The sequence below is a fragment of the Anas platyrhynchos genome, chromosome 8 (genome assembly GCF_047663525.1).
Source record: "Anas platyrhynchos isolate ZD024472 breed Pekin duck chromosome 8, IASCAAS_PekinDuck_T2T, whole genome shotgun sequence".
Taxonomy (NCBI): Eukaryota; Metazoa; Chordata; class Aves; order Anseriformes; family Anatidae; genus Anas; species Anas platyrhynchos.
This window is the reverse complement of record NC_092594.1, coordinates 9,605,163-9,625,953: the sequence shown is the minus strand read 5'-3', so window position 1 is coordinate 9,625,953 and position 20,791 is coordinate 9,605,163. Positions and strand designations below refer to the sequence as shown.

The following is a 20,791-nucleotide window of genomic DNA, read 5'->3' as shown; positions in this document are numbered from 1 at the left end:
TTCATCAATGATGAATCCCTGGAGAAACTACTGAAACAAAAATCACAATGTTGCTGGAGATTTATACAGTTCATCAGTTAAAAGGCAGCTTTTGAAAGTCTTTAGCAGGGAGGGTTGGATTTTTTCTTTCTTTTTGTAAAATATTTCAGCATAATATTTCAAGCTTCCAGCTTTGTGATAATACACTTATAAACAATGAAAGAAAACCACTTAATATATTTATTTTGGCTCCATTATTGATGTTATCCTCTTTAATAGAAATACATTAAATTATGGCAATATAGAGACAGATGGATACGAATAATGCAGCTGTAGACATCATTGATACACATATATAAGCAGACAAGAATTATCAAATTGCTCTGCTTGTTGCAATCTTCTAAATACTTGCTATGATCTGATCCACATATTCATGTTAGCTGTTTTTTTCTAGGAAGATGTTGATAGGACAGAGATACAAGTGTATGGAGAGCTTAGTCACATATGAGATATGTCGAAATTTCAAAAAAAATATGTATCTCAAGACATACTGTGGAAAGATTTCAAAAGCAAACAGGGATTTAAACCAACCAAGTTACTGTGCTTGTGCTTTCACTGGGAATTGTGCCATTAAATCCCTATGTGCTTTGGAAGACATCCCCTAGCATGATTAGAGGTGATTTAACTTTAAACTCTCTTAAATATCGATCTCTTGAGAAGTTATTTCAACATGTTTCCACTTCTGCTATATCCAGTAACTCTGCTTCCCGTTTCATAAGGCCTTTGTCTCCCAACATGTTTGAAACTACAGCTCTGAACAAGAAGTCATCTCATCAGTCTTCTGTATATTTTCTTCTTATATCATCAGCCTTCTGTGCATTACTCAGGACAACCTTCAATAAGTCCTTCCTAAACTCCTGAGACTACATTTTCATGTATTATTTATTGTCATAGAAATGATGGGTGATTTTCAGTGTTGTTTGATGAAATTTGGCTTGGCTGCTTGTGAACTGCTAGACTCCAAGCACAAAATAACCAGATCATTTGTATAGACTCACAGTCATCGTCTGTTAAGTCACTGGAAACTCATTGTTCATGCCCAAGCCTGGAGTAGGACCTAGGTGTTTTGTTAATTATCCTACAATCCATTTAATCAATTTATTGATGGAAATACAATAATGCATAGCAAAAACTCAGGTTGGATGTTAGTTTTGTAGATAAATCTTTACTTTGCTTAGTTTGAAAATATACAATTTTTATAGCTTAATTTAACATGTATGTCATTAAAAAACATCTGAAATAATGCAGTTATGGTACCAATAGCATGGGATGCAATTCAAAATGTCTGCTATACATTCCAGCTAGTGGCTATGTTATATGTAATAATCTGCTTACTTCCATATCACAACTTAGAAAATTAATCAATTACCATTAAAAATCACACTTTTTCTATAAACCAAAATGGATGATTTTTCCATGCTTTTCCTCAGATCACCTATTTTATTTCAATACACTCAATATTTCTGTCTCTAGAAAGCGGATGATTGCACATACATTAAGAGAATAGAAAAGTAAAGGCTTTATTCTGCAGAAATTTGGCTGTTCTTCCCAAAGATGGTCTTCAGTCAGTCAGGCCATGAACAACTGTCTCTTTTCTCTACAATTTCAGTTAAAAACCTCAGCGAAATTAGCTTTACTACTACCTACTCTGAAAGTCAGCAATTCAATTCCTGGCCAGACAGGGAAGAGTCCAAAAATGCTTTTGTCATTAGGTCTCCGTCCATCTCAAGCTCAAAGTTGTTGGCATCAGCACATACATGATGGAGAGAAAATAGTTTCTAAGTGACACAGCTACTGCTTATATGTAGCCAAAATATATTTCTAATTGACACAGCCTAGCAGATAGACAGGAATGTTTTCTATCAAAATTTGCATTTTTTTAGATTTTTGGTAAAAATCTTGGGTTTTCTAAAATTTGTATGAAGACTTTGTATGAAGACTCTGGTTTTTAGAGCCTGTTATTTACAACGAAATTAGTCAATTTTTTCCTTCCACTTATTTTCCTTTTAAAATTAACTTTTTTTTTTTTTAACTGTTTTATTTTAATTTGGTATATTAGTCCACTACCTTACTGCTGTTTGCAGTAATATTTAAAAGCTTATTTTAAGCCATCCTAGAACTTTTTCATTCTAAGAACATGAATCACGAATGTATGGCAACTGCACAGAAAGGAAAGTGTATTTGACATCTTTGAGGAAGCACTTGAATGTGACACTGAGGAACAAAGTTCCCATTCAACAGACAAAGCAAGAGTCTTGTGACAGGGGGCAAACTGAGACTATAGCTAGATTTGGGACAGAGGGGGTCTGCAGTTACCCCCCCCCCCTTCACACGCACGCACACATACACACACCAGTGCTGGTCTTGCATTTACCTAGATTGAGAGAACGGCACATTCCCAGCCTGCAGCAGGTCACCTCTTTTGGAGATCACCACAAGACTGCAAGTTCTGATTTCAAGTTGAAATACGTTGAAACCACAGAACAAGTCTCAGAAGCAGGGAAACATTTCAAGGACCTCACCCTCTATCTGTGTGCTCACAAGTGCCAAAACTCTAGCAGCCAAGAAAGCTATTATTTGCTGTGACAGGAGTCCTGCGATCCCATTGTGGGGTATCCTGATTGACAGAGCTCATTGAGGGATTTTTCTCCTATAGAGCAGAGTAACCTCTTCTGGATTTACTTCATTTTAAAAAATAATAATTTCTAAATTTTTAAATAATTCTGTTTTTAAAATTCACATTGAAATTCCCTCTTAAAAATTTGATAACCACAGCAGTACTGTATCTTGTTCAATATGCTCTTTGAGGTTGTATTATTAGCGTGAATTAATGCTAGCAACTACTGAGGCTACATATCCCCTGTTACTACCTGCTAGCTTCTGCAGTACTGCAGTAGCTTCTGAGCTTGGTTTAGTTAGATGGATAAAATATTTTGTATGGAATAAGGAACTAGTTTCAGGGGGGGAAGGGCACAATCTCTTTCATCAAGCAAAAAAAAACATGTTTTCCACCATCTTTTTATTCACCTAAATCTATGATTATGGCGCACTACAGTTTTCCATCTCTCTGCTGTGCAAACAAAGGAACTTTTTCTTTCAGGAAGCTGGGTGTTTGGCAGGTTTGTGAAATCTGAATCTGCACTTCCATGTTCTTGGGTGAGACATGAGTTTTGCAATTCAGTGAAATTTTCCTGTAGAGCTTGCTTAATTGGGCTCAAGGATTAAATGTCACAGAAAAGACTACAAGTGGTTCATAGAGGTAAATTATGAGATTAGAATGTGTTTCTGTTCATTTGGTGTTTGTTAGCCTTGCTTTTGACAGGTCAAGACAACCTTCTGTTATCAGAACATAAAATGCATGTTTGTGTGCTTTAAAAATACATAGATATAACCAGATATCCATACAAGTAATCTCAAACACTGCTAGAGCCCTTGTAAGTAAATTGATAGTTTTATGATGCCTTTCCACATAGTATAGAAATAAAGTTATATATTTGAATTATTTAACATGATACATTTTTATATATAAGCAGGTATGCAACGGGGAAATAGAAGACTGTTGGATGCTGACCTGCAAATCAGCTATTTTTCTGCTACGGTATATTAATATTTTAATATTCAATATAGATTTTCAAGTCAGATCCTGAAGTTCATGGCTGATTTTTATTCACTTCTCGCCCTGGTAGAGTCCCACTGATTTCAATTTCAGCCTCCTAAATAAGTCACGCTAAACAAGGACTTAGGATCTTGCCCTTAGGTTCAGACTTACTCCCTTTACTACGCCTGCTTATTAAGCATATTAATCATGTTTCCTGATTTTTATTTTAGAAACTACCTAATTTTGGGCCTTACCTGGAACAACGCAAAAAAATAATAGCTGAGAACAAGATTAAACTGAAGGAACAAAGCATAGCAGCTGTACTTCCTGAGAAAAAGCACTTCATTCCAAAGAAGCCCATTCCAGCAATCAAGGTAAAAAAAGATATGCTTATGTGTAAGAAATGATCAGCCATCAGGCAGTTGACATGCACAGTCATTTCTAGCAGTTTGAGTTGGTTATTACTGCTTTTAAGCTTGTTAGAGGGCATCAAAGATAACTATTTATGCAGACTTTCTAGCTTTTAACCAAAATCGATGGGAAATGATTTGTGATGTACATGTATAGGTATTTCCCTAATGTCGTTTTTCAAAATCAAGATATTCAGGCAGTGGAATGGTAATTGTAGAACATGGTGAATACCTTGAAGAATTAAGCTGAACCATTAACAATTTCTTTTAATTTGAATGAAACAGTATGAGCTCAGCTTTGCATGATACTTCTTGATTATTTGTGGCTTACTAAATATCCATCTCTCATGCAAGAAAAGGTTGGTGTGGAAAAGGTTGGTGTTCAATATATACAAAAGCCGAGACCTAGGTTTTCAAACTAAATTTTAAAGCTGGAAGATGTTTGTCTAGGTAACTGATCCACTATGTGCAATGAGTAAATGTCAAGGTGAAAAAAAAACCTGCTCCCCCATCCACTGCATAATCCATACATTGGAGATTTTCCCATCCCTTAAGTAGCCAATAAAATTAAAAATCAGCAGCTAATTATTCTAAGTGTTCACTTTAGACCCTACTTAAACTTCAAAAAACAAACAAACAAACAAAAAAATAGGTAATAAATAAATACAAGGAAAACTTTTATCAGAAATCTCCTGTAGGCCCTTGTATGAAGCTATGTGAAAATATCTGCTGAACTCATTAACTGTCTTCATCATATATGTAAGAATATCAGATATTCACAGATAGGTAGCTTTCACTGTATGATCAAAACAGTATGAATTCTTGCAAAAATAAGACCGAGAATAAAATACAATATGAGCAATAGCTCAAAATATCACATATAATTCCCAAGGAAAATGTGCAGCATTTACGAATACATGCAGCATTCCAAGATAGCAGATAGGACTGCAAAACAAGCCAAGGAGAAATTCTGAGTCATCTTCTTGTTTAAGTTAAATTGCTAGCAACTTCTGTAGATCTCCCTCACCTTTTTTGACTGGTTATTTGAGTTTGATCTCCGCTACTGAAAATCACTCCCCACCTCTTGTGCTCAGGTTCCATTCTTTATGTATATGAAAAGTCCCAAAGAACAGCAATCTACTTCCCCTCCCCCCCCCCCCCCCCCACTATGATGAACATTTTCAAAGCCTACTTGACCTCAGAGGTTTTATGGTTCTATTCTCTTTGCAGGGAGAGTATTGATGTAAGGGAAAAGAGAAAGAAGAAACAACAGCCAATAACTGCATTTTCAATGAGATAGCTTACTTCTGAAAACAGCAGAGAAAAAAAAAAATGATACCATCAAAAAACAAATAAACTGAATGATGGAAGAAATTTAGCAAGAGGGAAAAGCAGACATAAAGACTTGGGTTAAAAATAAATAAATAAATAAATAAATTAATTAATTAATTAATAAAAAGTTGAGGTCAATAATTTATCAAGCCCAAGCCAAACTCAAGTTAAAAAAAAAAAAAAAGAACCAAATAGTCAGAGATGGGTTAAAAAGAAGAAAGGAGGTCCTACTGCAAGGAAGAGGAAGATGAATTCCCCCAAACAAAAACTTCTGTTTATAAAGACACTGAATATTTTTGTGTGGTGGCTGTAAGGAGCTTCTCAGGCAGAGAAATCAGGTTAGCCTCTTTCTCACACCTTCACTTGAATTAAACAAGACTGAAAAAGACTGAAGCAATTAGAATAAAATAGCTGATTTGTGACAGTCCTACAGTCTGAGCATCTCTTTAGAAAGGAATGTTTTAACAATAATGAGAAAAACAGCAGTAAGAGATGTCCACAAAGAAATAACAGAATACCAGGGTTTTGCTTGAAGTTAGGGAACTTGCCACTCTACAAAGGGATGTGTTGTAAAGTTTATTATTAAATGACCCATCCATAACATTTTGTGGAGAAAATCTGCCAGAAAGATTGCGAATATTTATTACAGAAGCTGAGTGAAGCTTACTGAAAAAAGGTGACTTATCTTATACCCTTCCCTGATCAGGGATTCTCTGCAGAGATGAGCTCAGACTTGAGTGATTTATCTGTAGCTGTCCAAGAAGTATTCACATTTAGAATTACAAATCCCAAACAGTCTCCAGGCAGTTCTGTCTTGGCTGACCCTCTGGACAGAGAGGAGAATACATTCTGTTAGTTCAGAGGGATATCAGGGGAGTGGGAATGGTCAGCACTAATAGCTAGGACCAGCCCAACTCCAGTTCTCAGGACCAGTGGAGAGGTATGCTCAAAAGCTGATGGCACCTGAGAGATAGCTGTCTTTGGAACAGCTATGACCCTTGATTTGGCTGGCTGTATTTTTGGAGGGTTGCTGCAAATTTCCTGATGCCTGCCCAGAACTCCCTCATCTGTCTGATCTGCTGTTGGGTTGGTGATGTGTAAATTCCAACATTTGTTTAAATTCTGCATGCTGCCAAAACGCCTTTTTTATAGACTTAAAAACCCTCTGTGGTTATCCAAAATCTAATTTAATTTTTGGAGGCTTTTCCCATGGTTTTTCTCTTTATTTTCTCTATTTTTCAATGTTAATTGAAAATGCATACTTTGATATTCAGCAGCGTTGTTTCTTCTTTTCTTACTTTTCTGCACTATCAGAACTCCTGCTATATATGGATATATCCTCTGGATATTTTATTTTCCATTACACTTCTGCACTGCTCCCACATATTTCTCAGGTTACCTCCTTATTACTTTAATTTTCCTTCCTTATATCATTCTTGTGGTTTGTTTCTTAATAATTTCATTCATTGTCTTTGAGGGCCTATGGCATGATATTTGCTCAGCATTTATCTGCTTATTTTATTTATTCCTTTTTTATTCCACAGGTCTTTCTGTGGTTGCCCTGTTCAGTAGTTTCCATATTCTGGCATAGCTTTGTTTGTCAGATTAGGTGGGGCATGGAATATTGTCCCACCTGTTGGACAAATAGCCAAAGAGTTCCTCAAGCTTAAATTCCTTATGTTTGAAATTTTTCACCCATGTGTGTTACTGGTATGTGTACGTGGTCTTTTGCACATACATATACACAAGTTTTTTAATGCGGATGCTATCAGTATCCAGCTGAAAGCCAGCCGTCTTGGGAGAGACCTCTAGCCACATTTAGTCCAGTGCTGTGCTTAACTTGTAAAAGTATATTGTAAAAGTATATTATAACCTGTAAAGTATATTGTAAGGGTATATTGGTCTATATAGCACTATTGTGCTATAACGGTGTACTATGTCTTCCCGGCCTGTATTTAGGTGGTTCAACAAAAGTAGCTTGGGCTCACCTGCCTGCAAAAGACCAGGTTGTCATAACCTTCCTCATAAACTTGATGCTGTTGCATATTTCAGGTGGAACTATGCTTGTGTGCCCCATAATTTATGACTCCGAGTCTGCTTCTCCAAGTCTTTGCTCCAACATGAATCACGGCAGTAGCCTCTCATGCTGTGTAGCCCATAGCGATCCCCTCTCTGTCACTGTACCTCAGAGAATGTCCTCATCACATCTGACAGTTTAAGAAAATTTAAGTTAGTCTTCAGGTATGGGGAGAAATCCTAGGGTCAGCCCTTCTCTTTTCTTCCCCTCTCTGACTGTCAAAGGGCTGCCTCAAGTGGTTTTATAATGACTGCTATTACTCTAGCAGCCCGTAAGAGAGGAAGGGCACTCTGTTACTGCATATAAAACTAGAATGATGGTGTATTCCAGATCAGGGTTGATTAATATCACAACAGAGTTACAGTAATTATGGTGCTGTTTTATATATTAACATCTTGCTGGTTTGCTTCTCTTTTATCATGACAGCACATTAAGGAGAAGTTTGTGTGAGCTGCCCATGGTGTCACCTACCTTATTTGCTCTTGTAGCTTTGTTTTATCTGGAATATATCCCTTTCCAAGAATAGAAAGAGTTACTTATTTTGATATGCTGAATAGTTCTTTATCAAACTACCTTTTTTCACCATTATAGTACCCGTTAACCTAATCATATAAAATACCTGTGAAGATCCTTAGGTTTTCATGAATTTAGTTTCAGCTATTATCAGTATCAACTCTGTAGTATTCCAGTTCAAATCATTTCCTGAAACACATGCTAGCGTATTAAACAGAACCATATCTAAACTGGAAAATTGTGATATATTCCTGTGTTAATATTTTGCCTTTTCTGTATGTTGATTGTTATATTTCAGCTCTCTATTTTTAATTTGTTTAGCTGGTTTCCAAACCCACTTCATGGCTACCTAATTTCTATGTTTAAAACTCTGTTTTAAAGCCTGTGTCAGAGGCCTACTGAAACATAAAATTTACCAGTTAATTATCTAGTATTTACTGCCTCACAATCTCTATCCAGAATTGTGATAGATTCATGAAGCACAATTTTTCTTTACAGAAGCCATATTGAATTATGTAGTAAAAGTTCGTTTGAGTTATTGTACAAGTTAGTACTGCAACTTTTTTACTTGCTTTGCTGAAACGAAGCTTAGAGGTCCCAGGTCACTAAATCCCAAGACACATTTAATAACATTTTTAACTATTGCCAAAGCATTTGTAATCTTTAGATGTAAAAATTAGTTTTAATGAGATTACATATTTATGTGAGGCTCTTTACTTTAAATTAACCTTGGCCATGTACTCTCTGATCCTGCTGACTTATTCTTCTTTAATATATCTGTTTGGTTTTTTTTCTAACATTTTTCCTTCTTATATCTGTCTTTGGCAGCACCTCACCTTTATTACCAAAAAAGACCAGGTGGAAGGCAGGTATCTCCCCAATAGAGATACACACTGGTACAGACAGACATTTAATTTCTTTGCACCATTTCCCCCCTTTCTGTGCTCTCATATCATAGTAAGGACTCTTCCAAGGAACCCCCTTTTATTCCTCAACAACTGCTGAATCCTGAGAAGTACCCAAACACCAAAGATGATGAACAGTTGTAGTACTTGGGATCAAGTTCATAACCTTGCTGTATAAATGTCAGGTGCTTTGTTCAGAGGGGTGTTTTTGATTACTTGGAGTTGAATCAACTTCAGCGTTTGTATCCTTGTGAATGCTCCATCAGAGCCATGAGGACTGAGGTCAAGGCCTGTCCTTGGGACAGACTGCTATCACAGCAAGCAGGTCTCTACTTCTGGTAACCTAAAGATTACCCTGTTTTCCTTACCTGCTGTTGCTGTCAGCTTTGAGTGAACCTTTCTCCTGAACACAGTTTTGTAGTGAATCAAAATGTGCAATAAGAGGACAAGCATGTGTGTACCCTTTGAACTTGCTATATGAGACAGTACCTGCACCGTCTTATGGCTTGCTTAGGAGAGAATAGAATAGGATTGTGGTGGTTGGCATCTCTGGAGAACATAATCTTTTAGTGTGGTCTGCATGAATCTGGAGACAGCAGGTCTACAAGGAGCCATGCCTGAACTGTGAATTGTATTTACAAATATAGGTTTACTAATATGATGGCTAATGACATGCTAATCACCATTAAATACTTGATATATGAACATTAAAAATACAGCTATAGTAATAAAAGTAGCATTGTAAAAATAATATCCTACTGAACAGATCTGTTCCTTGTGTATACTCAAAACCACATCTGCTTAGCTTAGTGACAAAATGAATTTTTTCTGTACTCATTAGTAACATAAAACTAATGGATTCTGCTCTGATTCTCTCCATAGCAACTGAATTCCCTGCCAGTTCCATTTACAGGGCTAAATTCCTCTCCCAGATCATTCAGTACAGTTTTGTTGAGAAGAGTGGGACAGCACAGCAGTAATCAAAACAAGTGCTCTAGGTCCCTGTGATTGCAAAGGTGTAACTTAGGGCAAAATTTAACTTCTAGATTTTTTCTCTTTATTGCTGCTGGTAATGTATAAGCCAGAAAGCACACAGCTTGACTTTCAAAACCTGGCTTCTGTTTGCAGGTTTGGCAGTTAGGGGGAAAAAAAATAAATACTGTAAACAGTGCGAATTTGATCTGGAGGCCATTGAGATATACTAAGTGTGGAATCCCAGAGTGCCATTTTAGCCAGTTGCTTTTTGGAGTGAAACTGCACTTTAAACTGCAAAAGCTGATTGTCTTGCTGCACTGTTTAGTTTGTTATAAACATTTATGATTTGATGGGAACAAGAAACTCAGAGATATCATGAGATGCTGTAAAAGAGTGCACCTGCAGAACATCTTTTAAGTACCAGTACTTTTTTAGTCAATGAAGACTTAAAACTTTACAAATGGCTAAAGATATAGATTTTCCTTGAGAGTAATAAATGATTAAAAGACAAAATATCCAGGAGTGTAAATGAGCTATAAATCATTGACACAGTCTTTTGAAAGGACTTTCATGCCTCCAAAATGTCATAAACATACCTGTTTGGGATTGTAGGTCCCCCAAAAGTGTGTTTTGTGAGCTGCAAGGAGTGAGACTTTTTACAAATCCAGAAATCAGCATGTCACATGCATTGTTTTTGTTATTCCCTTTGTAAGTTTATAGATGGAAAAATCTGCTTTGAACGTATTCTTCTAAGTAACCACTTGCTAAGCTTATCTAATGGTATCCTAAATCTTGGACTGTCTCCCTCCTGTCCCCCAGCTGCGTCTCTGGAAGGGCATTAACCACCTCACTTCTTTCCTATTTAAAAAGTCTTTTCTAATTTTCAGCTTTAAATTTATTCATGTCTGGCTTATAATCATATGTTCCTGTGCCAACATTGTCGTTTATCTTAAATAGCTCTTTTCCCTCCCTGATGTATATACAAAGAGACATCATATTCCTGTTCTGCCTTCATCTTCCTAGGCTAAACATCTTGTTAGGCTCTTTTTGTCTTCTCTTGTAAGAAAGGCCTTACATCCCCTGATTATATGAGCAGCCCTTCTCTGCAACCTGCTAGAGCTTTGTTTTCTTGTAACATCACATCCAAACTGTATTTAAAGAATACAAATGTGAATCCAGCACCTCCCTGAGAAAATTGTTAATTACCTATGCTGTATAAAAGTCTGCCTATGTTAGATTAAAAAGCTTTTCAATATCAGGAATCTCCCCATGTAGGTCCTTTCAAAACACGAACAAGCAGTGGAAAGCTACATCACTGTTTGTTGCACAGGTTTGATATCATTTCTTTAAATTCTAAAAGAGAGAAGCACAGTACCATAGTTGCAGACAACAACTGCATTTGTGGCACACAGTGCAATGTTTGGGAGCTGTATACACAAGAGAGGTTTACAGGATACTTACTATTGCTGGCGACAGTAGATCACAAAGAAACCTTAACAGGTATGATACAGACAAGCCTACATGAGACCTGAAACAAGCTGGAGCTGCTTTCAACCACCACAGTTTTTCAACAGATACAGAAGGCTGCAGAAACTTGAGAAATGCAGCACTGCAGCACCCTGAAAACTGCAGAACAATTCCCGGTAAACCCGTGAACTTTTCTGAGTAAGAAAAAGAAAATGAAAATAGAAGAGTGTGAGCAGGTCCTAAGGGATTACGTTTAATTGAGTTACTGTAGTTCATCAGTGGAGGCATGCTAAAGGGCTGTGTGTTCAAGCCTAGCCCTTTGCAATAGCAAAGCAAAAAGTATTAGCTTAAACACTTTCATAGTAGTTAATTGACCTTTTACAGTGGTTTAAGCAAACAGATTTTACTTCAAATTTGCAGTGAATTTGGACCATGCACATAATCAGCTTGCACAGCTTTGTTGATGAGTGCTAACTCATTAAGCTGTCATAACTTGCTCACTTGCAGTCATCTGTCCACACGCGTCATGCTGCCTTTAGCAATGTGCCATAGATGTTTTATGCTGGAAGAGCATTAATGTTCTCTACGTGTTGCTGAGAAGAGCTGGAAGGCTTTTAGAACTGGATGAATGCAACCAAGGTATTTCACATGTAAGCAAGTTAGGGTTTGGCACAGAGAAAACATTTGAATATTGTTGGAAGAAGAAAAGAGTATACTTTCCCTATCCTTCTTCCTGGGTTTAGGATATGGCTTAATTTCCTACATCAGCAGTCATTAACAGCAACTTCATAGATCCTACCACTGCTCCCTTATTCCTCTTTGTGGCATAGAGAGAATTAGCGATTTTTAGTGTGTTTGAAAATAAGGCTGCCCAAAACAACATATGCAATGAAAACTTAAGGTACTGGTGTCCAGATCTTCTTAAATTTTCTATATGAGAATTTAAAACAATATTAAAGATTGTATATGACTATAAATTATACAGGTTAAACGTAGTATATTAGTAGACATTTAAAATACTTGATATCCACTTCAGTACACTTTTTTTTTTTTCTTTTTTGACTGATAGGAGTAAGGTAAATATTGCTTCTTCAAAAATATTGAGAAACAGAATATGAAAATAAATTCTTATCATGTTTCTTGGCTATGAAAGACCAAAGGTAAACACTTTGAAGCTTATAATTCTAGGCAGACTTGTCTGTGTCTCATATTTGGCTTGATCTTGAGCATTTTTCAATTGACTTGGATCAAATTCTGTAATGAAAATCATAATGACTTCTTGGTTTATTACAGTAGCATGGCTTTGAAGCCAGTTCTGTGCTCCTAAAATTCAATAAGATTTTTGAAATACCTTACAGTTATACCCCTTTCTAAAGCATGAGTAGAATGTATTGTTGCATCAAATAACATGCATTTACTGAGCTTGACTTTATTTTAACAATGTAGAATGCCGCACCTAAAATCTTCTTGCAGCATGAGAACTGATACTGAAGCCTCCTCAGAAAACTCACAAAATATCCAGGCCAGCAATACCATACCACAGAGTGAATCCTTTAAAATGCAGTGATGTTCACTACCTGTGCTACAATTCTATGAGTTAAACCGATTTAACTGAAGAATAGCCGTAGTCTGAAGGACCTGGGACTCGGCCCGTCTCTGCCATTGAATTAGTGTGGCTGAACTACCGCTGAACTGTGCAGTTTCGCTTTATGTGAAGTGCAAACGATTTGCATCAGGTAGTTCCTCAACAACTTATTTTAGAAGGCGTCTTCCTCTTGTGGTATGTAGCTATATTCTGTCTGCCATGCAAATTTGGTTTTGCAGCACAGATGTGTGAGGTTGATGTCACAAACTCTTCCCTGTGAAGTTAAAAGAACTGAACCAAAACACGCAGGATTAGACCCACATCTTATTTCTGTGTAATATTTGCAATAATCTGATGATCTTCATGTCGTTTGTGCATTTTTCTTCCTACAGAGAGAAAAACAATTATTGTTCTCAGTTTATTTGATCGTGTTTCTTTTTTTTCTCGCTGTGAGTTCTTAAATCTGTACTAATGAGAAATGACTAAGGATGATCAGATTGTCTGTAGCATGTCACTCCTGTTTTGTGCTCCATTTTATTCCTTTAAGTATCACACAATAATGGACCAATTAAAATAGAACATTCAAAGGTGTTACACGTGTAACCTTTTTGTATAACATATTTGTATATGGACATTTACTTTTAGAGTTGCTTACATTCAAAATGTACCTATGTGGAGCATTCTTTGTATTTTAGAGTACATATGAAGGTTGATGGCTTGGAAATTTATAAGAAAAATCATAAACATCTTCACAATACCTGTCCAAATTTTCCATGTTAAAGTACTGGAGAGTGTTTCTCTGCAGCTATAGAAACAGCTTAGGTATCCTCTAAATGAGTCAATAATTTTTTTTTTCCCTAGGATATAATTGGAAAAGCACTGCAGTATATTGGAGCATATGGTGAGCTCTGCAACACAGAGCAAGTTGTGGCTCTGATTGACGAGGAAATGTGTATCAACTGTGGCAAATGTTACATGACCTGTAATGATTCTGGCTACCAGGTAAGAGCACAGCTGTAATTAGCAGGAAGGCACAATGAGTTATCTTTCTGCTGCTGGGAAGAAAGAATCCACCTTCTGTTAATGAGCAGGTGGTAAAAACAGATGTCTAAAATACTGGATTTGAGCCCCAGCATGCTCCCAGGCTATGCTGTGCAAGCCCTGTCTGAGCCGTTTGCACAGTGGTGAGCACAGCGCCCAGCACGGCTTCCTCTGCACGGCCATGTGGAAGGGCGCCGCTCTAGGTCACTCTCCCGGTGTGTCCCTAACTGTGAGTGGGAGTGGGCTGCTTCTTACGAGGAAGAAAAGGAAGGAGACCCATGTCAGGTGCCTCTGAATTTTGATGATTTTCAAATACGTGAGGGAGAAAGGGAAGAATGCATCCCTTCCCATCAAGAAGATGCAGGGAGGCAAGAGATGTTCTTGTGCAAAAACTGTCAAAGAAATGTAGTCTTTGTTCCATCAGCCTGAGCAATTTTGAGTATGTGAACAGGAGTCCCACCGCAAAAGGAATCACATCCATGTATCTGATTTATGCAGTATGTTATTGGCATTTCTATATACCACCGGTTTATATTTCTATATACCACCGGTTTCCATGTCCACTGGAGTTGATGAACTGGTCTGTGGGAAGAAGGACATCATAGGAAGACCCACGTTCTTTTAGAAAACCAAAGTAAAATCTGGCATAATCTCCATGGAACCTAGTATGCATTACACAATAATGTATACACAAATTTTTCCATTCATTCCAGTACAAGAACAGTTTGTCAGTGATAAATACTTTAACTCAGCAACAAGTTCCATCAGAACACCAGGACCTTTTGTTTATCCTTAATTCAGTCTAATCGATATTAAGTCTGAAGTCTTACTTAACTATATACTGCCAAAGAAAAAAGTCTTCCTATTTAAAAGCAGCTTCCACAATTAAAACAACCACCAGATCAAAGGTAGACTTTTTTTTTTTTTTCCCATCGATACGAAAAAACTAGCGCTGCATTTTTACAAGATCAGATGATTATTGTAGTCTTCATCTACATTTCTTCTTGACACTGTGATCTTCACTGATTCTCCTTCCGTTAGATTTCCCAGCTATAGGGAAGATATAGCCCTGGAGAGCAAAGGACTTTGTTTGTATTTAGTGAAACCTACTTTTCTGTAACTGGTAAAAAATCAGCACCAAAAGAACCAAAGCTTAAAACCCCAGGAGGTTCTTTAGCACAAAAAATGTTTTTCCTTAATTAATTAAGGAAACTGCAAAGAAAATAATTGCAAAGAACTGCAAAGAACTTCTTAATTGCAAAGAAATCAAAAGCCCCCCACACTTCAAAATATCATCTGCTTTGTACTTATCTTTGTTTCAAAAAATCCATGCTGTTATGCAGACCTACCACCTTGTAGGACTCCAACAGAAGAGCTTTCATTCACTCGAAGGTAGCACTGCAGTCCTGAATTCCTTTATCTCTTTGAACCCTCTTTCAGGATGTGCATTGTTGATGGGGAGAGAGGAAGGAGTCCTAAATACTCACAAGCCTAAGTTTTCTTTGTGTTTGAGCTAAGCTAAAAAAAAAAAAAGGTGGTACCTGCTCCGTGCTCTTGCCAGCTGCTACAGCAGTGTTTCAGTGCCCTCCTGGTGGTGAACCCCCAAACGCTGCAGATGTGCCTCTGGACCCGTGCGCTCCCCCATGCCCTCTGGCTGCCCTACTGCTGGCAGTGGCTGGGGAGGTTTGCTAAGGCAAGAGTTCAGCTTTCAGGGCTGATCTTTCCTCCCCAGAACTCTTTTAAAAGTCTATATTCATTTTTTTATTACTATTTTGTACTTTTCCAGGCTTGCTTCTTAGATGTTGAACCTTTTGCGGCTGTGTGAAGCTTTTGGTTTTGCTTTTAATTGCCATTTCCCATTATACCAGCAGCTTATTTCATTGAGACTTCAATTGTTATTTCACATTCAAATACACTTATCACACTAATTGGTAATGAGGATTCACTGCATGGAAATGTGAGAAATAAAGCAAGCTCTGCCTGCCTGGCACTCAGATATCCCTTTCAAAGATTTGCAAAGGAAAAAATCACAGGAGGCACAGCATGCTGTGTTTTTCTCTACTTTTTTTTTTTTTTTTTTAATTATTAAATTAGATTGTTTATGCCGTGCTGAAAATAAAAATCAAAAGAGTGCCCAGTGGTGTATGCAGCCAGTGCTGTGCTGAGGCCACGCAGGCATGTCCCGGTGTCCCCCCGGCCAGTGGACCCGGCGAAGCGCCGAGTGATGAAATATTGTCTTCGTGTGGCGGAGGAACATCCCTCTGGGAGCCTAAACATCACGGGCCGAAGTCAGCCTTTTGTAGCCGCTCCTCGTGGCCGTGAGCTTTTGCGGAGGTGGAATTTCTGCTTTTGAAGGGCCAGGGGGAGGGAGGGGTGGTTTTGTTCCCTGCCACTTCACCAGTTGCTATAGCTGCAGTGCAGACCCACACCAAGATGTCTCCAGCCGCTGCAGCACAGGAAACGCAGGCACTAAAATGGGCGCAGTTCTGACCTTTTCCATGAGTGACATCAATAATGTTTATTCCTGTTCACAGGCTATCCAGTTTGATCCCGAAACCCACCTGCCCACGGTTACTGACAGCTGTACAGGCTGCACCCTGTGTCTCAGCGTCTGCCCTGTTATCGACTGCATCCGCATGGTTTCCAGGACGACACCGTACAAACCGAGGCGCGGGCTGCCCCTGGCCCTGGGCTGCCCCTAGCCATGGGCTATCCCTGGCCCTGGGCTGCCCCTAGCCATGGGCTACCCCTGGCCCTGGGCCTACGCGCTGAGGTGGTCCGACCGACAGCTGATGCGAGCTCTACACTTGTTTGATGCGGCTGATTCGCTTTCTAATTAATCCTTGAAATCTACTCTGACCAAAAAAATGCAACATTGGGAGCCGTTACAATGAACACTGTTTTCCAATTATTATTTTTACGACAATTAAGTTCCGAAATTACAGAAAGGCAGCAATTAGTCGGTTGTAGCTGTCAGTTGTCCACGATTTGAAATGTAACTTTTTCCTTACAATTTGTGCTGTAATTTCAAAACTCCTCTGTAGACTGTTTAATCTCTACGTAATTTCTGGCTGTAAATATAATTAAGAAACCATTTTTAATGAACTACAAATCAATGTACAAGCTAACTGTTTTCAAGGAGGCATTTTGTAATTAAACATTACATTTAGTTTTAAAAGAGTTTCTTAGAAGATGTAATTAACTACATAGCATTCAAACAAAGCAATGTTGCTTCTATTTTTCTATGGGAAGAAATGAAAGGGAATTTAAAACAGGATTTAAGAACTGGATTAATCACTTTCAACTACTACAGCATATGGTAGTGTATTTTTATAATCCTTTCTAATTCTTTCTCACACTAGTCACTTAATAGAATAAATTTGCTGTGCACTGACACATGCTGGACTCTTCAGATTTGTATGTTGCCTGGGTAGCCTGATCGTTACTTTTTTCCCCCAGTGAGCACTCATAACATCCATCTAAAAATGGTTAAACTGCCTTATTGCAAAGCCCAGGTTTCATTTCAGGATTCTGAGAAGGGACAATGTTTTTTCTCCAAGCTCATCCTCTAAATAACTTTTTAATTGTGTCAATTAATGTTCCAGAATGTACATGTTACAGGTCAGAGATCTGACTACGTGCAAATGGAACACACACCCCGCAGGCTGTGTTTGCCAAACACACACGTATAGGGCAAACTGGCAAGATGATTTCCCCCAGTGCCAATTCTTCATACTTAGCAGTTATGTATAGTTCTAGTAATTTCACAACCAAAAAGAAATACAGATTTGTCTGTCTTACTGAACAATATCTCAGTATTAATCCATTTTTCATTCACAGTAGGAACTTTCTAATTTGGACGTATTGCTGTCTGCTTTACTCCACTTAAGAATATAAAGCCTTTGGTTTCATAATAATAATAAATGATCTACTCATTCAATTTCTTATACCCTATATTGTGATCAGCAAAAGCTTTGATTAAAAATATGCCCTAACTTTCATTTGCTGGTTTATGAATTGTGCACCAAATTAAAAATAGATGTTGAAAGCAACTTGTTGTATTTCTTTTTTCTTAATTTACTAACAGATTTTTCTTAAGAGACTTGTCAGGTGGTGTTTCATGTTCTCTACTCTGCACTCCAGGAATCATTAATGAGTTAATTCATGTGTACGTTATTCTATTAATTGCCTACAGTGCAGAATATAACATGTTCTTTGCCCTGGATGGCATCTCTTTGTCTTCCTTTGACTTGTCTTCCCTTTGCATCCTTTCCCCACGTGCACACACGCATGTACACAGTTTCCCCCTCCAACATTTTGAAGTGTCAGCTCATTTGGTATCCTCACTCCACCAGCCTGGTTTTGCTGACATTTTGGGCTCACCTGATGAGATCCACTGGCAGGCCCAAGCCAAAAGCTAATAGCTTTCTCTTCATACTTTAATCTTTCTCCTCATAGTTGTACATTTTTCACACTCAAGTAGTAAGAGAGAGTTGTACTGCTTAGAAAATATTTGCCTGAAACTTGTTTAAGTCTCTTGGTCTTCTGGTGATTTCTTATCTCATGTGAGTTATAGGAGAGTCACAGTAAGAACAAACTGCTTTGTGACTATGAGGGGCAAAGTTTGGAGGGTCCCTGTTTTTTCTCTCTGAGAAGCTGGTTGACAAGCAGCATGCCTTTTGAGTATGGCAGAAAAAAAAAATAAATAAAATTCAGATCTTCTGCAGGTAGCGCTTTACGATCTCCGTTAACAGATGCAAGGAAAAGCAGCTATTTTATCCCAGGCTGTTACCATCTACTTCTTAGTTTGTATCCTAACACAAACCCTAAAGGTGAGAGACGGTGTGTCACCTGTGGCTGAACCTTCCAGCTTCTCCAGGTCCCTCGCTGCTGTATTGTCAGACCTGGTTACCTTGCTGTACTGAACACTTCACATCTGGTGGTGTGGCTTCTTTTAGCTACAGGACAAAGCCGAGAGACCTGATTTCAGTAGCTAAGCACACGTACATTTATATCATCAACGTTGCAGCAAAATTCGAGCTTTTCCTACGATTTTCAATATTCTCAGGATATCCAGTGTAGCTATAAAGTAACCTATAGAAGATTAGGGACATTCTATGAATCAAGTTTATGATCAAGACTATAATTTGTTTTTAACCAAAGAAGAAATAACAAGTTACATTGTTCAGGTTTCTCTCTTGCCACCCACCCTCTCCCCCACTCCTCTTCCATCAAGCCCATTAACAGTTTCAGGAAATGCATTCCCAAATGAATGCGAGTAATTTCTAACCGACAGTCAGCAATAAATCTGTGTGTTGCTGGAACTCAGAGAAATGGCCACATTAAGGGCTCCTGCAGGTCTTAAGTCATCAGAGTAAGGCAAGGTGTAAACAGGCAGGGGAGAAACACACACGAAAGACCTGGGTTCTGTAGGTTTGTGCATCCATCTTGGCCAACCAACTGAGCACATTCAAGAGCCAAGGAAACAAACCAGAAAAATCTGGTCTATTTTGCAAATGCTGTAGCCAGTTATCAAAAAAGGGGATATGAATTTTAAAAGTGTAAAAGGTTCCAAATTAAGCTCATATATTTCAATGATTTAGCTGCATATTTAAGGAATTATGTATTATTAAAGACATGCTGGGTTGGATCCTGCAACCCTAACCCACACAGTGTTTAGACATGTTGATCAATTGATCACTATTATAAAATATTGTAAACTGTATTTGACAAATTAAATTATGATAGAACTACCATAGCTTCTCCTGCTCTGCCGCACTAGCACATTCTTATTCTCATCATATTCCTGAACAGAAAAAGCTCCCCATGTTCAATGCATGCTCTGCAGTCCAAGAAATACTTGAAAAAGCTGCCAAATCTGCTTGTGAGAATCCCAGTGCACTCATACACGTTCATTGGAAAAAGAGATGTTTTGCCTTGCTAACAGGCTATACAGGCAGTTTGGTTTTTGGCCTCTAGGATGAACATACATAATAGCTGCAAGGAACTCGATTGGCAATGATAATAGCTGCATTTGAAAACTGACACAGGATTTTTAATATATATATATATTTCATGATTTTAAATAAAACAATAATTTGATCTCTTAGGAAAATTAAAACTAGCCTTTGTGCATGAACCCGAGGGTAGCCTGTATTTCCAGTGTTGTTGCCAATGTATTTGCATAGTGTTTGTTGCTCTGATGCCCCATCGATTGTAAGAGAAAGACTTGTTTGCAGACACCCATTTGCTTAGTCAGAAAGACTTGGCAAGAACAAGACACAAGGTACCTGTCTGGAACCACTGCCCCTTCTGTATTACCTCTTTGAGGATGTGGGGCTTTCCGCAGTGTGGCCAGTTTGAGAGGTGACTGGGCAGCCAGGGGCCACAGAGTGGCTCACTGTCATTTCTGTAGTCTCCCCGTCTTCCAGCAGGTATTGCTGTCACCTCTGGCTCCTCCAGGTTTGGTGCCTTGTAGCCTTTTATCTCAAGGTGGCAAAAGCCATTGCTAGATTCAAGGCAAACTGTCCAAACCCCAGATGAATGCCATGAGTCCCGTGCCTCATAAAACCACTTTGTTTAACACAATCCAAGACTGTAGGCTTAGAAATACAATCTTGAGCATAGATATCTCCTATCAATAAGAAGATCCAGCCAGCATATTCTGGATGTGTGTTTCATTATTCATCTACTGTAACATGGGATTGGGCATGTTGTTAAAGTTTTATATTTTCCAACACGTTTCCTAGTAGAAAATATTTTTTTAGATAAAATATTTATTTTATTGGCAACAGTTTCCCTTCACCAGGCTGCTCCACTTCTTTGATGAACTGTGGAAGATAAGTTTTC

At 38.1% G+C, this 20,791-nt stretch overlaps 1 protein-coding gene across 2 annotated transcripts in view; it reads left to right on the top strand.

Moving 5' to 3' along the window:
• DPYD (dihydropyrimidine dehydrogenase) overlaps positions 1–17,994 on the top strand; it is a 353,894-nt gene extending 335,900 nt beyond the window's left edge. For both annotated transcript variants that reach the window (XM_038182862.2, XM_038182863.2), the window contains 3 exons: positions 3,868–4,011; positions 13,763–13,903; positions 16,477–17,994. In XM_038182862.2, coding sequence (XP_038038790.2) covers positions 3,868–4,011; positions 13,763–13,903; positions 16,477–16,644 — 453 coding nt within the window. In that variant the 3' untranslated portion in view covers positions 16,645–17,994. The remainder of the gene's footprint in view (positions 1–3,867; positions 4,012–13,762; positions 13,904–16,476) is intronic.
• The last annotated feature ends 2,797 nt before the right edge of the window (positions 17,995–20,791 follow it).